This window comes from Halichoerus grypus, chromosome 8, assembly GCF_964656455.1.
Source record: "Halichoerus grypus chromosome 8, mHalGry1.hap1.1, whole genome shotgun sequence".
Taxonomy (NCBI): domain Eukaryota; kingdom Metazoa; phylum Chordata; class Mammalia; order Carnivora; family Phocidae; genus Halichoerus; species Halichoerus grypus.
In genome coordinates, this window is record NC_135719.1 from 80477066 (window position 1) to 80490750 (window position 13685).

The 13685-nt window shown below is 39.2% G+C and overlaps 1 gene segment (V, D, J or C); it reads left to right on the forward strand.

Annotated features, from left to right (window-relative positions):
- Positions 1-3843: 3843 nt before the first annotated feature.
- Positions 3844-13685, forward strand: part of LOC118550108 (T-cell receptor alpha chain constant-like) — a 281704-nt gene continuing 271862 nt past the window's right edge. The window contains 2 exon segments of the C gene segment in view: positions 3844-3989; positions 4195-4359. Of these exon segments, the coding sequence occupies positions 3938-3989; positions 4195-4359 (217 nt within the window).

Here is a 13685-nt window from a genome sequence, read left to right on the forward strand (position 1 = left end):
GATGGCTAGTGATGTTGAACATTTTTTTCATGTGTCTGCTAGCCATTTGTATGTATTCTTTGGAGAAGTGTTCATGTTTTCTGCCCATTTATTGACTAGATTATTTGTTTTTTGGGTGTGGAGTTTGAGAAGTTCTTTATAGATCTTGGATACCAGCCCTTTATCTGTAATGTCATTTGCAAATATCTTCTCCCATTCTGTGGGTTGCCTCTTAGTTTTGTTGACTGTTTCCTTTGCTGTGCAAAAGTTTTTATCTTGATGAAGTCCTAAAAGTTCATTTTTGCTTTTGTTTCCCTTGCCTTTAGAGACATGTCTTGAAAGAAGTCACTGTGGTCAATGTCAAAGAGGTTACTGCCTATGTTCTCCTCTAGGATTTTGATATATGGAACCAGAAAAGACCCTGAATTGCCAGGGGATTGTTGAAAAAGAAAACCAACGCTGGGGGCATCATATTGCCTGACTTCAAGCTCTATTACAAAACTGTGATCATCAAGACAGTATGGTATTGGCACAAAAACAGACACATAGATCAATGGGACAGAATAGAGAGCCCAGAAATGGACCCTCAACTCTATGGCCAACTAATCTTCGACAAATCAGGAAAGAATATCCAATGGAAAAAAGACAGTCTCTTTGACAAATGGTGCTGGGAAAATTGGACAGTCACATGCAGAAGAATGAAACTGGACCATGCTCTTACACCATACACGAAGATAAACTCAAAAAACAGACTTGAAGGTCTATTGGGGATAAACTTCTGTAGCCTTAGTTTCAACTTCATCCTTGAAAGATAATTTACTTACAATTCTATCTCTATTTTAGTAGCTATCTTCCGTCAGCATTTTGAAGGTATTTTCCAGTGCATCACGCTTCTGTTGCTGATTTTGAGAGGTCTGCTCTCGATGTTATTGCCATTTCTTTGTCAATAACCTCTTTTATTTTCTTACTGCTTTTAAAAATCTTTACTTGGCAGTATTTCTAAAACTTGGTGGTTTATACATATAACCTGTGTAGTCATCCATTCAGAAGTAAAGGATTAAGAACAGGTGAAGATAGTTCATTCCTTCTCTCTTTTTCATGACATCTAAACTGGTGTTGATTGCAAATATACTCCTGGCAAACATCCCAATTCAATTTACTAGAATATAAATGAGACTGTTTTAGGGGCTGCTACGAACTTACTCTGCCATGTTACGTTAGAATTGGTTGGGGTTTTTAGTGTAACGAAGCCTGAAATTTAAGAATTTATAGATGTGGCTGGCTGAAGAATGGAAATTAGTCATGCAGCCCATCTAGCTAAGTATCCAAAGAGATGTAAGAATTAAAAGAATCCCAAACTAAATGGTAATGCTGTGCTAAGAATCCTGCCCTCACAGTCATAATTCATTACAAAAGAAAAAGAAGAAGATTAGAAAAGCCCTAAATCTAATAAAATTATCAACTAAAAATTCACAATAAATATGATGGCAGAGAAACTAGGAGTTATGTATTCAGCACTCAGTAAATGACTAAATATATATATATATCTAAATATATAATTATATATCTATACTACAGAATACTATCCAGTCATTAAAGAAAAAAAATGAAGTAGACCTTCATGTAATGATGTGGAAATACATTTAAGATAGACTATTCAAGTGAAAAACAAATAAGTTACAGAATAATATAAAATAAAATTTTATTTTCTTTAAAATTCATGTTCCCTTGATCTGAAAATCTAGCCATTTTACCTTCTTTTGCTCTCATTCAGCCCATTATGGGTTGGGTCGTGACAAGTCACTTTGCCTGATAGAGATTGTAAATATCTCATCTTCCCCAGAACTAAAGAAAATAGACTCCATATTTTCTGTTCCTAAAGCATAAAGTTCTGCTTGACTGAAGCACAGAGACTCTTCCAGGAGAAACAAATGAATAAAAAAGAAGATAATGAGACTTTTGATGTGAAGGGATAAAGGGGATTTTTAAGGGAAGCTAGGAGAGACTGGAGAGTCAGGAGGAGGGGGACATGCAATGTCAAGCCCTTGATGCAAGAAAGGAATTAAGAATGGGCAATAGGCAAGAAGCAGCTACTAAGGACACAGTTTAAGTGCCCAAGAGCCATGCTAGTTCTTGGCCTTTGCCACCCACTAGCCCTATCTCCAGGTGACTCTCCAGAAGGTTGGTGGCCCATAAAGTCTGTTCCAGGTAAATTTCCACACTTCATGCAAGTGACCACTTCTCTCTCTCTGTAGCAAGAACCCTTTTGAACCCTCAGCCTAGGTTGAATACATCACTTTGCAGTGCCTTTAAACAACTCAAGGCCAAATGGTGTCTTGGACACTTAGCAGGATGGTTAGGAGATTCTCTAGCAACCATACACTTGGGTGGAAAGGCAGGGTGGACACCCGAATTGAATACCTTAGATTATCGTGAGCTGGGACAGTTAGGGGAGGGCCCACTATATTTCCAAATGTTGAGCAGATGTTCTATCTAGCTGTCCCCCTCACCACAGCTTAAAGTCTACAATGCTTTAGAAAATTTTAGAAAATGAGAAAAGAAAGTAACTTTATTTTGAACAAATATATGATATATTTTATCAACAAAAAAGAAAAAAGTTCTGGATGGAGACATGTTGAAGGTAGAGGTTAGAATTGCAGGGGATTTATATTTTCTTCCTGGCACTTCCCTGTAGTTTCCAAATGTTCTGCAATGTCCATATATCTCTTTAATAATCAAAAAAATGTATTTGCAAAAAATAAGTAGAATTTGATTCTTTCTTAGCTTAAAAAGAGGAGATAGTTGTGCCTGAGGGGGTTCAGTTAAGAGTCTGAATCTTGATTTTGGCTCAGGTCATGATCTCAGGGTTGTGAGATCGAGTCCACTCTGGGCATGGAGCCTGCTTAAGATTCTCTTTCTCCCTCTGCCCCTCTCCCCCTCTCAAAAAAAAAAAAAAAAAAAAAAAAAAGAGGAGAGACTCACATCACAATTTTATGTAGGGATACTTACCCAAAAATACATGGACAGATACACCTAAGTAAATATGGTACAGAATGTGTTCCCAGCATTGCGTTGTCACCATCTGGAAAGAAAATGTGTTTAGTGGAGGAATTTAAAGAAAACAGAAGGCTATAGAATGGATGAATGGAATAAACAATGGATTTCTGGGCAGAAAACAATATTTGTAGGAGGGAAGGGTCTCACTGGATTTAGAAATGAGGCTTTTGGGGTGATGTCTTGATATTTGTTTTGACCAAATAATGATGAAATAGGAAAGAGCACTTTGACATCTGCATATCACCCAAATACACCTGTGAATTATCCAAGACCCTGCTGTTTATCAGAAATACTGCTTTCTAAATTTGTGTTCCAGGATAATGAGATCAATAGTGAATCTTCAAAGAGCTTTTGGAAGGACCTTTGCCTCTTTCCCCACCTTTTCCTCCAATCCCCAGAGTGCTGTGGTCCTTCACCTCACAGGGTATGCTCCTACTTGAATGTTAGTTCAGCATTTTCCTACTTCCCAGTGTACTCTTCCTCTCGGCCTGCACTGAGCCATAGAACCCCAGACTATTAGAGCTGTGGGTAGCTTTGGATAGCCTGTCCTTCCCCCGTGAGACAATTTTGGAAGACTCTATTATCATTGGTAAAACATGTGGATACAAGTTTTCAGCTATTCTGCACCAGCTCACAAGATGGCAGTGCTCTGAATGATTTCCCTGAGTGACTGAGTGGGAAGGATTTGAATTTGAATTAGGGCCAAATGATACTTATTTTCTGGTTGGCTGATGAGCCAAATTGCCATTTCCCTTTCAGGGTGTATATGTGTCTCTGTGTGTTTGTGTGTCTGTCTGTCTGTCTGTCCTGGGGGAAAAGAGTGTTGGTTCAAAAAAGAAAAAGAAATACTCAGGGCACTGAATCACATTTTGCCCAGGAAAACAAACGAAAGAGTTGAAGGATGGAGAAGTGGCCACGAGCTTCACTAGCCATCTTTTGGCTTCAACTGAGCTGTGAGTAGCATTATTACAAAGGGTCAGGGACAGCCAGGAAAACCTGAGGACTGATCCTCAGAAAACTAAGGGTGGGGGGAAGTAGAATGCATTCTGACTTAGCGGGGAGCATCTATTGTTCCAATGGAGAATAATTATGATCTCTGAGAAGACTTGATCTGACATCACTCTTTCTCTGAGTGATTTGTTACTTTTTTCTGAACAGGGGTGAGCAGTGAAGACAAGGTGATCCAGAGCCCCCCATCTCTGGTTGTCCATGAGGGAGACAATTCAACTCTCAGCTGCAGCTACAAAGTGACCAGCTTTCAGAGCCTATTTTGGTTTAAGCAAGAAGAGAAAACCCCTACCTTTTTGCTCAGACTAATTTCAGGTGAGACTGAGAAGTCAGGAAGGTTAAAAGGCACATTAGATAAGAAAGAACTTCTCAGCACCCTGCACATCACAACCACCCAGCTCGGAGACTCAGCTACCTACTTGTGTGCAGCGGAGGCACAGTGTCGTCTTGTCAGCTGCAGCCCGTACTAAATGCTCCAGCTGAGGCTCCTGCAACTGTTAGGTGGGGAACTTGCCAAATTAGGCACGACCTCGAAAAGAAGCTTTAAGGAAAAGCAACTATTAGTCAAGACCCTTGTGCCCGTGTTGACAATTACTGGTGTGGTTCACGGAGTCATATCACTGCATTCACCACCTTCTCTGTGCTTTTCTATGGGAGTCAACATAGTTAATATTTTTAGAGGTCACTCAGATGATACCAACTCCACGACCACCCCATTACGCCCCGTGGGAGAAAGAAAACCTTTTCAGAAAGAAAGCACCAACAACTGGTATGTGCACCAGCCATCATGGACTCTGCCTGACAGCGTCATGGATGGAAAATCCAGTTTATTTTTGGTCTGATCTTCCCACCTAGAACAGACACAATTATAGGTAGAGTTCTGCTTGCAACTTTTTCCTTGCTGGACCTATTAGCAAAGAACAAAGAGTGGGAACCAGAAAGCATCATGATTTGATTCAAACAAAAGCTTTTCTTTGGCACTTGCTGTATTCTTATTTACTCCCTTCATCTTTGGGTTGTTGCTTATGCTAGGTGCTTCATGAAAGTAGTGGTCGGGCTTTCTCAAGATGTTACACATTACTGTGAACAGTTAGTACTTGAAGCAGTCTCCCCAACGAAAGGGACTAGCTAAACTAAGTAATGTAAAGCTAACATAAACTTAGCTTAGTTCTGTTACAGTATATTTTTTTCGGTGAAATATTCTGTACTCACATATACTGTATTTACAGAGTTTGCAATGGAAACTACTGTTTTTTGAGAGTAAATACAATAGGCCCTGTACTTTGCAAATATTACCTCATTAAATTTTCAAAACAACTCTGATGGATCATTGTTCTTATTCTCAGTTAACGGATTAGGAAATGCAAATTCAGAAAAGATCAAAGTTGCCTCCGCCTTTCCGAAAAACAACTGATAGAATTCAAAATCAAGTCTATCTGACTCCAAAGGCTATGCTTTCTCCATTACATGCCCCGTGTTAAATATCACAGGAGAAAAAAAATTACCCACAGGACAACCACAGTTATATACCAAAACAGTACATGAAACACTGGAATAAGATGTGTTTGCCGTGTGAATAAAATAACATGTTCACATCGACCCCAAGACGTTTGCAACAGTATTAGTGCTTTTTGAGGACTGGGCTTAACACTTTTTATTTTCTGTTTTATAATATTCTTTATTTTTCAAACTACTTAGCAGGAGCTCAATACTGAGCATTATTTCACAAATAGAAAAAAATACAATCCCCTTTATTTTATTTTATTTATTTAATTTTTTGTACACAGTAAATATATACAGTATTTGGTTTGGTTTGGATTTTTTAGAGAGAGCACGCACGAGGTGGAGGGAGAGAAAGAATCTCAAGCAGGCTCCATGCTCAGCGTGGAGCCCAGCTTGGGGCTCAGTCTTATGCCCCAGATCATGACTTGGGCCAAAATCAAGAGTAGGAGGCTTTAACTGACTGAGCCACTCAGGTGCCCCTATACAGTTTTTATTTGTCCATGATACCTTAAAAAATCTTAAAAAATGGGGATGAAAAGGAAATAGGAGGAGGAATTAACCAAAAAGCCACTTTATGCAAAAAATTCAAAAACAAATAGATAACAATAAAAATGTTCTTCAAGCAAACTTTGCTTCAAAGACAAAATCAGGTAAAATTTTAAAATTTCTTAAATATAGTGTTAACATAAAAATAATAAGGGACATGCTAAGTAATTCAGAAAAATCATGTACCAGAGGAATATTTGTAGCATAAGACATTTATATCAACATAATTACCAAGATGCCTGTGTGGCTCAGTGGGTTAAGCCTCGAGTCTTGGTTTCTGCTCAGGTCATGATCTCAGGGTCCTGGGATCAAGCCCCGCACATTGGTCAAGCTCCATGCTTGGCATGGAATCTGCTTGTCCCTCTCCCTCTGCTCCTCCTCCAGCTTGAGCTCTCTCTCTCTCTCTGCCCCTTCTCGAATAAATAAATAAAATCTTTAAAAAATACATATGTATAATTATCAAATGACTATAATGCTAGTGAAGGAAAAATACAACAAATCAAAATTAAGCAGGATTGGATTAATAAATAAAAGTAAAAATGAATGATATGAAGTGCAAAGTAAAATATCAAATCTAAACAGCTTTTAACTGTCTTTTCTGCATCTATGTACATTTTCATATAATTCATCTTCTTAGCTCTATTACTATTACGTAATATATTATGATTTCTAAAATTTAATTCTCTTGAATTCCTGGAATAAAATTCAAGTGATTATAACATATTATTTCTCAATATTCTCTTACAATTATTTTTGCTAATATTTTGGTGTTTTGCATTGATTATTTTAGTAAGATTGTTCATTGATTTTCTTTTTTTGTTGTAGGTTTTTCAGATTTTGGATCAATATTATATTTGTTAAATAAATTAATTTATAATTTTTTGTTTTATTTTGCCCTTGAATAATCTTTTCTTTTTCTTTTTCAAATTTCTATTTAAGTTCTAACTAGTTAACATAGAGTGTAATGTTGGTTTCAGGAGCAGAATTTAGTGATTCAACACTTACATACAACACCTAGTGCTCATCACAACAGGTGCCCTCCTTAATACCCATCACCCATCTAGCCCATCCCCCACCTACCTCCCTCCATCAGCTTGTTCTCTATTGTTAAGAGTCTCCTATGGTTTGTTTCCCTCTCTCTTTTTTTTCCCCTCCCCTATGTTCATTCGTTTTCTCATTCTTTTTGATGGCTGAGTAATATTCCATTGCAAATATATATCACATCTTCTTTATCAATTCATCAGTCAATGGACATTTGGGCTCTTTCCATTGTTTGGCTATTGTTGATAATGCTGTTATAAACACTGTGGTGTATGTGCCCCTTCAAATCTGTATTTTTGTGTCTTGGGTAAATACCTAGTAGTGCAATTGCTGGATCATAGGGTAGTTCTATTTTTAACTATGTGAGGAAACTCCATACTGTTTTCCAGAGCAATACACTCTATTTTAGAATGCCAAAATCCAAGCAAGGTGAAACTGCATTTTGTGGTTATTATTTGACACTCGCATTAACTGGATTACAATGATTAATTATATGTGACCAAATGACACAGCACTAAAACAAGATTTTTTTATTGCTAGCCCTTCAAATCACTGTGGACTAATGCTCCCTTAAGTTGGAAAGGTGCAAAAATTACAAAAAGACCTACCTTTCCTGATAATTGATTTTAATAACTATTCCTATATGTAGAGTGCTTAATGCCCTATCACCATAGGCAAATGAAGACAGCAAAGGCAGCTGGGGCTCATGAGTTTGTTAGGAAATGCATTGCAGTTGAGTGCAGTTTAAAGTTCACTGTCCAGGAAATGAGGAGATAATGCAGGGAAAGGGCAGGTAATTATTCAAGGAGGAGAGGAAGAAATCGGATACAAATTCCTGCAATGTACCTGCCAATTTTTCAGCCTGCACATGCCTCTGCCTGTTTTCTTTGCTTCCCTCCTTTTCTGTCTACACCAAAAGCCAGAAACCAGGAAGTAGAGATGGGGGGAGAATCCAGCTTTTTTTTATGTAAGGTTACAAGATAGAAGTGGGAAATCCTGTGTAAGTCTCCCCAGTATTTCTAAGCCAAATATTGGAAAGTGAAAACAACAGGAAGAAGAATGTATTTGGTTTTTTTGTTTTTTTCATTTGAAGACCCAAGAAGAAAAGATTTAGAAGACCAAATAACTAATCACTGCATAGATGGCCATCCTTAATACACTAGGTATGTTCCTTAAAAGTGGTGTATAAACTGTATTTATTATCTTATCACCCCCCCTTCATCCTCAAGATTTGTATGGGGACAGAATTGAAAAATAAAAAATCACAATATCAACCCTAATTATTCACTGCAAAAATCATCCTACCCTTAGCAGTTAATAGTGTGCATGCCCTCAAGCTCTTCCGTACATGGTACTTGTTAGAGATTCAGTCTCCAGTGTATTTAAGACAGATATAAGGGCATCCCTTAAGGCTTGTTATAAATTATGACAAAATTTTAACATTTATGAGATTCATATAGCATGTAAAGGAAGTCTATTAAATTATTTTATCCAATTCTCAATCTGTTTAAAATAGTTCATAATGTTAGATGTTTGTTTCATACATGGTAGGGAGGGGTCTTAGGAGACTTCCCACATATGGCTGAATGCATGACACACTGGGAGGTGGGCCAAGTTCATCATCATTCTTGGCTACACCTCACAAGGGTGAAAGTGGGTCCTTTTCTCCCTTAGTGATGGCTGTGTAAATGGCCAGGAGTTTTGACCCATGAATCCCACCCCATTTTTTCTAAGGAGAAAATCTGCTAAGAGAACAACCACCACAACAACAAAAAACATGAAATTTGAGATATTGTCTCCCAATTTTTACAACAAAGTAAATATTCAGCCATAGGGATTGAGCCGTCAATTTGTTAATGTTCTAAGAAAAGAAAACCTCTAAAATACAAAGATTATAAAGTGAAATAGGAAGTATTTATAGGGTAATACTAAGTTAAAGAAACAGACAATTCCATCACCCCATTCTTCAAGCATTCTTATTGTTGCCCCACTAAATCCTTTTGTTTTCTTTAAGCTTCTGTCTCAATAATTATGTTTCTTATTCAACAGGGTTTTTAAGGCTCTCCTCACCACCTTCCTCTTTTTGTCCTTGCCTGGCACACTTGGATCCAGAAGAGCCTATATCTCTTCACAATATCACCTGAAAGTACTCAAGAGATATACTCAAAAAATAAGTGAAAGTGCGTATTTGTATAAGCTTCTAAGGCCTTGAGCTTATACCACAAAACCCATGTGTCTAGGAGCGCCTGGGTGGCTCAGTCAGTTGGACGTCTGCCTTCGGCTCAGGTCATGATCCCAGGGTCCTGGGATAGAGCCCCGCATCGGGCTCCCTGCTCAGCAGGGAGTCTGCTTCTCCCTCTGCCCCTCTCCCATGCTCATGCGTGCTCTCTCTCGCTCTCTCTCAAAAACAAAAAAACCACGTGTCTGGCATCTTGATGGAATGGCATCCCTTATGACCAAAACTTTCTTTGGAGGATGTGAGCACTTTTCCCTGCACTGGTTCAGAGCTGCACAAGGAGGACACTTACAAATCCCAATACCGCCTAATTCAGGCGGATGAGGAGCCAATTCCAGAGATGCCGGAAGGGGATCTGGGCCAAGACTCCCAAGTGACGACACTGAAAGGAAAGCCTCCGGACACCCATTCCCAGCCATCCTGCACATAGTAGGTGTTCACTGAGTATACTTAGTATCAGTTTGTCTTATTACAGTAACTACATTGTTAGCTAATGGGCTCTTTCCACAAATGCTATTCCAGGCATTGACATCACTTAAAACACAAGTCTCCATGAGCAACAGATCCTCCCACTTCAGCCCAGTCAGACCAAAAGTGTCCGGCTCTCCCTTCCGGACTCAAGGAAGCTAATGTACTATTCCAAACTATGACCTCCTCTGGTTTTTTCTGTTTCCACTTTGATGGGTCTGTTTATACTTTCAAAAGAAAACACGGGTGGTTGACTTTTTTGTTTGCTTGCTTGTTTGTCTGTTTTTACAAGAAGACCCCTAAGATACAAAGAAGCCATTAGTCCTCCTGCAGTTGGTCCAATCTGGCTCAGGGATATGGCGAATTTACAAGTCAGACGCCAGAGACTTAGCTGTTCTGGAGGGAGTCGGTGCAGCTGGAAGGGGAACAGTTTCTATCTCACTCTTTCCTGTTCCATGCTGTTAACAAGAACCAAACAGAATTTACCTCTCGAAAGAGGAAACTCTCACCAAAATAACACTTTAATTCTAATTTCAAGAGTAAAATGTATTTATTGCAAAAGAAAAACAACAAATTAAGGGAACGTTTATAACTTCAACCTACAGAAATTACCACTGTTAACTGCTTAGCGTTTATACTTTCCACTTCACCTGTGTTAGTGTATATAAAAAAAAAATATGTCTAGAGAGATGTGGGGAATTCACATTATTTCAAAGAACAGGTGTTTCTCAAAGTCGCTGCAAGAAGGTACTTCTGTTTCTTCAAAATAATCTCTTTATATAGTTAAATATAACCTCCCATTTCTGACCTGTGAGTCCCGGTAAGAACCCTCCAGAAATCCCTTCCCAGTGAGTTGATGACAAGACACTATCAGTGGATAGTGTGCATTCCCTGGATAATGTACATTCACTAATGAGCCATCCAAGAGAAGCAATGGATATCAAGTTTACTTTCACATCATTGCTAGCACTGGCCCCTCCCAGGTAACTAAGCCCCGTCCTGCACCCTGGGCTGCACTCCTGGATAAGCCAGCTGGAATGGCACTTGGCTGATGTGTGTTTTATGTTTCAGGGCCCGGGACAGCAGGCTGGATCAGACCCCAAGAGGCAGAAGTGACTGGAACAGAGGGGAAGACTGTGGACCTCTTTTGTAAATATGGTACCTCGTCTCCACACCTTGTTGATCTCTACTGGTTTTGACAGTATCCAAACCAGGCACCGGAATATATTCACTACAGAGGGTGGGGATGCTCTGGAAAAGGAGATGCCAGTTTTGCCATAGGAAGGTTTTATTCAAAGCATACGGCAAGTGCAACACATTTGTACATCAGAAATCTGGTACCTACAGACACTGGCCTGCATCACTGTGCTCTGAGAGAGATGCACAAGGAGAACGTCACGTACAAGAACACCCCTGCTTGGGAGGAGGGAGGTCAGGGCACAGCTAGGCACACCGACGGTTTTTCTAAGGTAGTAATTAGGAGATACTGGATCCGGAAAGGTCAGTTCTAATGATCTAATGGCTATTTAATTGTAGGCAAAGAGCTTAAGCCTTTGGAACTTCTGTTTCCTGAAATCAGAGATAATTATTTTATAAGCTGTTAAAAGACATGGCTTCAACACGTGGGTTAAGTGCCTGGCATGTCCTGGATGCTCAACAAATGGTGGATACCGTTTTGCTCTTTCTCAATAACTAACTTTGGCCTCAAAGACCTTTCTATCAACATCTGAGGATCTCTTTTATACCATACTGGCAAAATAATATTAATAACAATAATAATCCTAAAGCACACATCCAGGACCCATCCCATCCCTGGTCACCGTGGTAGGCGTTGCAGGGCATGCTCAGCAAATGCAACCATTAGAGGATAAAAGGACCCTGAGGCATTCATTCCCGAGCTCACAGCCACGAGCAGACCTGCCCGCCTGTGCCGCCCAGCCTGCCGTGGGCACTTATGGCTCCATCCTCCCTCTTCGGCAGGGACTGAGCCACCCTAAGGGCTGGAGGTGGGAGGATGGTCCCCTGGCAACACATACCGATGCTTTGGGGCCAGGGAGAGAGGGGAGTGACCGAAGCCAGGCTGTGCTCTCTCCTGCTGTCCTGGTGATCTTCTTCAGATGAGGGTGTTCTAAATGGTCTGTTCAGGACCATCTCACTGTGTCTCACAGATCTTGGTCGTTGTCACTTCCTCTGCAGGATGCAGAGAGTCATTCAGTCTCAACCCGAGATATTCACACAAGAAGGGGAGTTTGTGGCTCTGACCTGCAAATACTTTGCAAGTGATCCCACTTACGTTCTTTCTTGGTTTGGCCGCCACCCCGGTGGGGAGATATTTCAAGTGATTTTTTTCAAAGTTCAGGCTCCTCCAGAAATGGACAGTTTTCTGGGAGCTGGTAGAAAGCAGCCAAGACCATCATTCTCACCATCTCGGCTGTGAGGCCAGGAGACTCGGGGAGTATTTCTGTGCACTTAGGATGCCCACGGCAGGAAGAACAGTAAAAACTGGAAGGCCAAAACCTCAGAGCTTGTACCCCAGACTCACCTGCTGCCAGGACCCAGAGACCCACAGACCCTAAACTGAAAAGAAGATCAAAAACTGTGGGCAGCTTAACTGTAGCGTGGGAAGGAAATGGGTGGCTGTGTTGCAGGAAAAACCACCTGTTACTGCATTCAGTCCACAATGGCTTCATTCTGCAGTCCTAAAATGGACTCATCTTCAAACCCTAGCTGATTGAAAAAACAGGCAGTATTTTCTTTAAATTTTAATCATTTTCTTTTTTCTTTAAACTTTTGATATATTTCAAATTATAAAAGCAATCCTGCTTACTGTAATAAATGAAACAATATGAATATGATAAAGAAAAAGTTAACCCTCACTCACCCATTCTCTCTCATTCCTAGGAGGTAAATAATTTCAACAACCTGCTGAGTGTCCTCCCCACCATTCTCCCTGTTCATATAAATATAGACAAACATATATATAGGGTTGGTTGTTTGGTTTGTATGCTTATTGTTTTGTTGGTTTGTTTTTATTGATAGATGTGTATGTGGGTATTATATATATAATATATATATAAATATATAATATCATCGTTTTCACATAGTATAATCATAGGCATCCCTACAGATCAGTAGATATTATTCTAACTCATTCATTTTTTAAAAATTTATTTTTATTTTTTTTATTGAAGTGTATTTAATGTGCAGTGTTATATTAGTTTCAGGTGTACAATACAATGGTTCAACAATTTCATGCATTACTCAGTGCTCATCATTTTAACTAATGTCTAACAGTCCATAGCATGGATGTACCATAGTCTACTCAAGCATTTCTTTATTGATAGATACTCAGTTTTGTCTGTTTAGGACTACTGCTGTGATAAAGAACTGTATCTATATTTGCAGTTTGTATCTTTGGAATAGAATTCTAAAAATTTGATTACTGGATCAAAGGATATCATTATCTTTGTTTTTAACAGGCTTTTTAGATTACTTTCAAGTAAAGTTGTAGCATGTCACACTCTAACCAGCAATTTGTGTGCATTTTCCCTTTATTCTTGCAAGTTTTAGACAATATGGAGTGTTTCAATTTTACAAATATGATAGGCTAAAAATGAACTCGTTGCTCTAATTTGCATTTCTCTGATTTCCAGTGAGATCAAAGTTTATGGCCAATTGAGTTTTCTCTCCTGTAAATAGCCTTTTGTGTCTTTGTCCATTCTTCTTTTAGGTTATTTAATTCTCATTAATAAGATATAACTAGAGATGTCAAAATTTTCTGTCATTTCCTCAGTCTATTTGTTTTCTGACTTTGTCTATAGTACATGGCATGGTACATTTTGCCTTT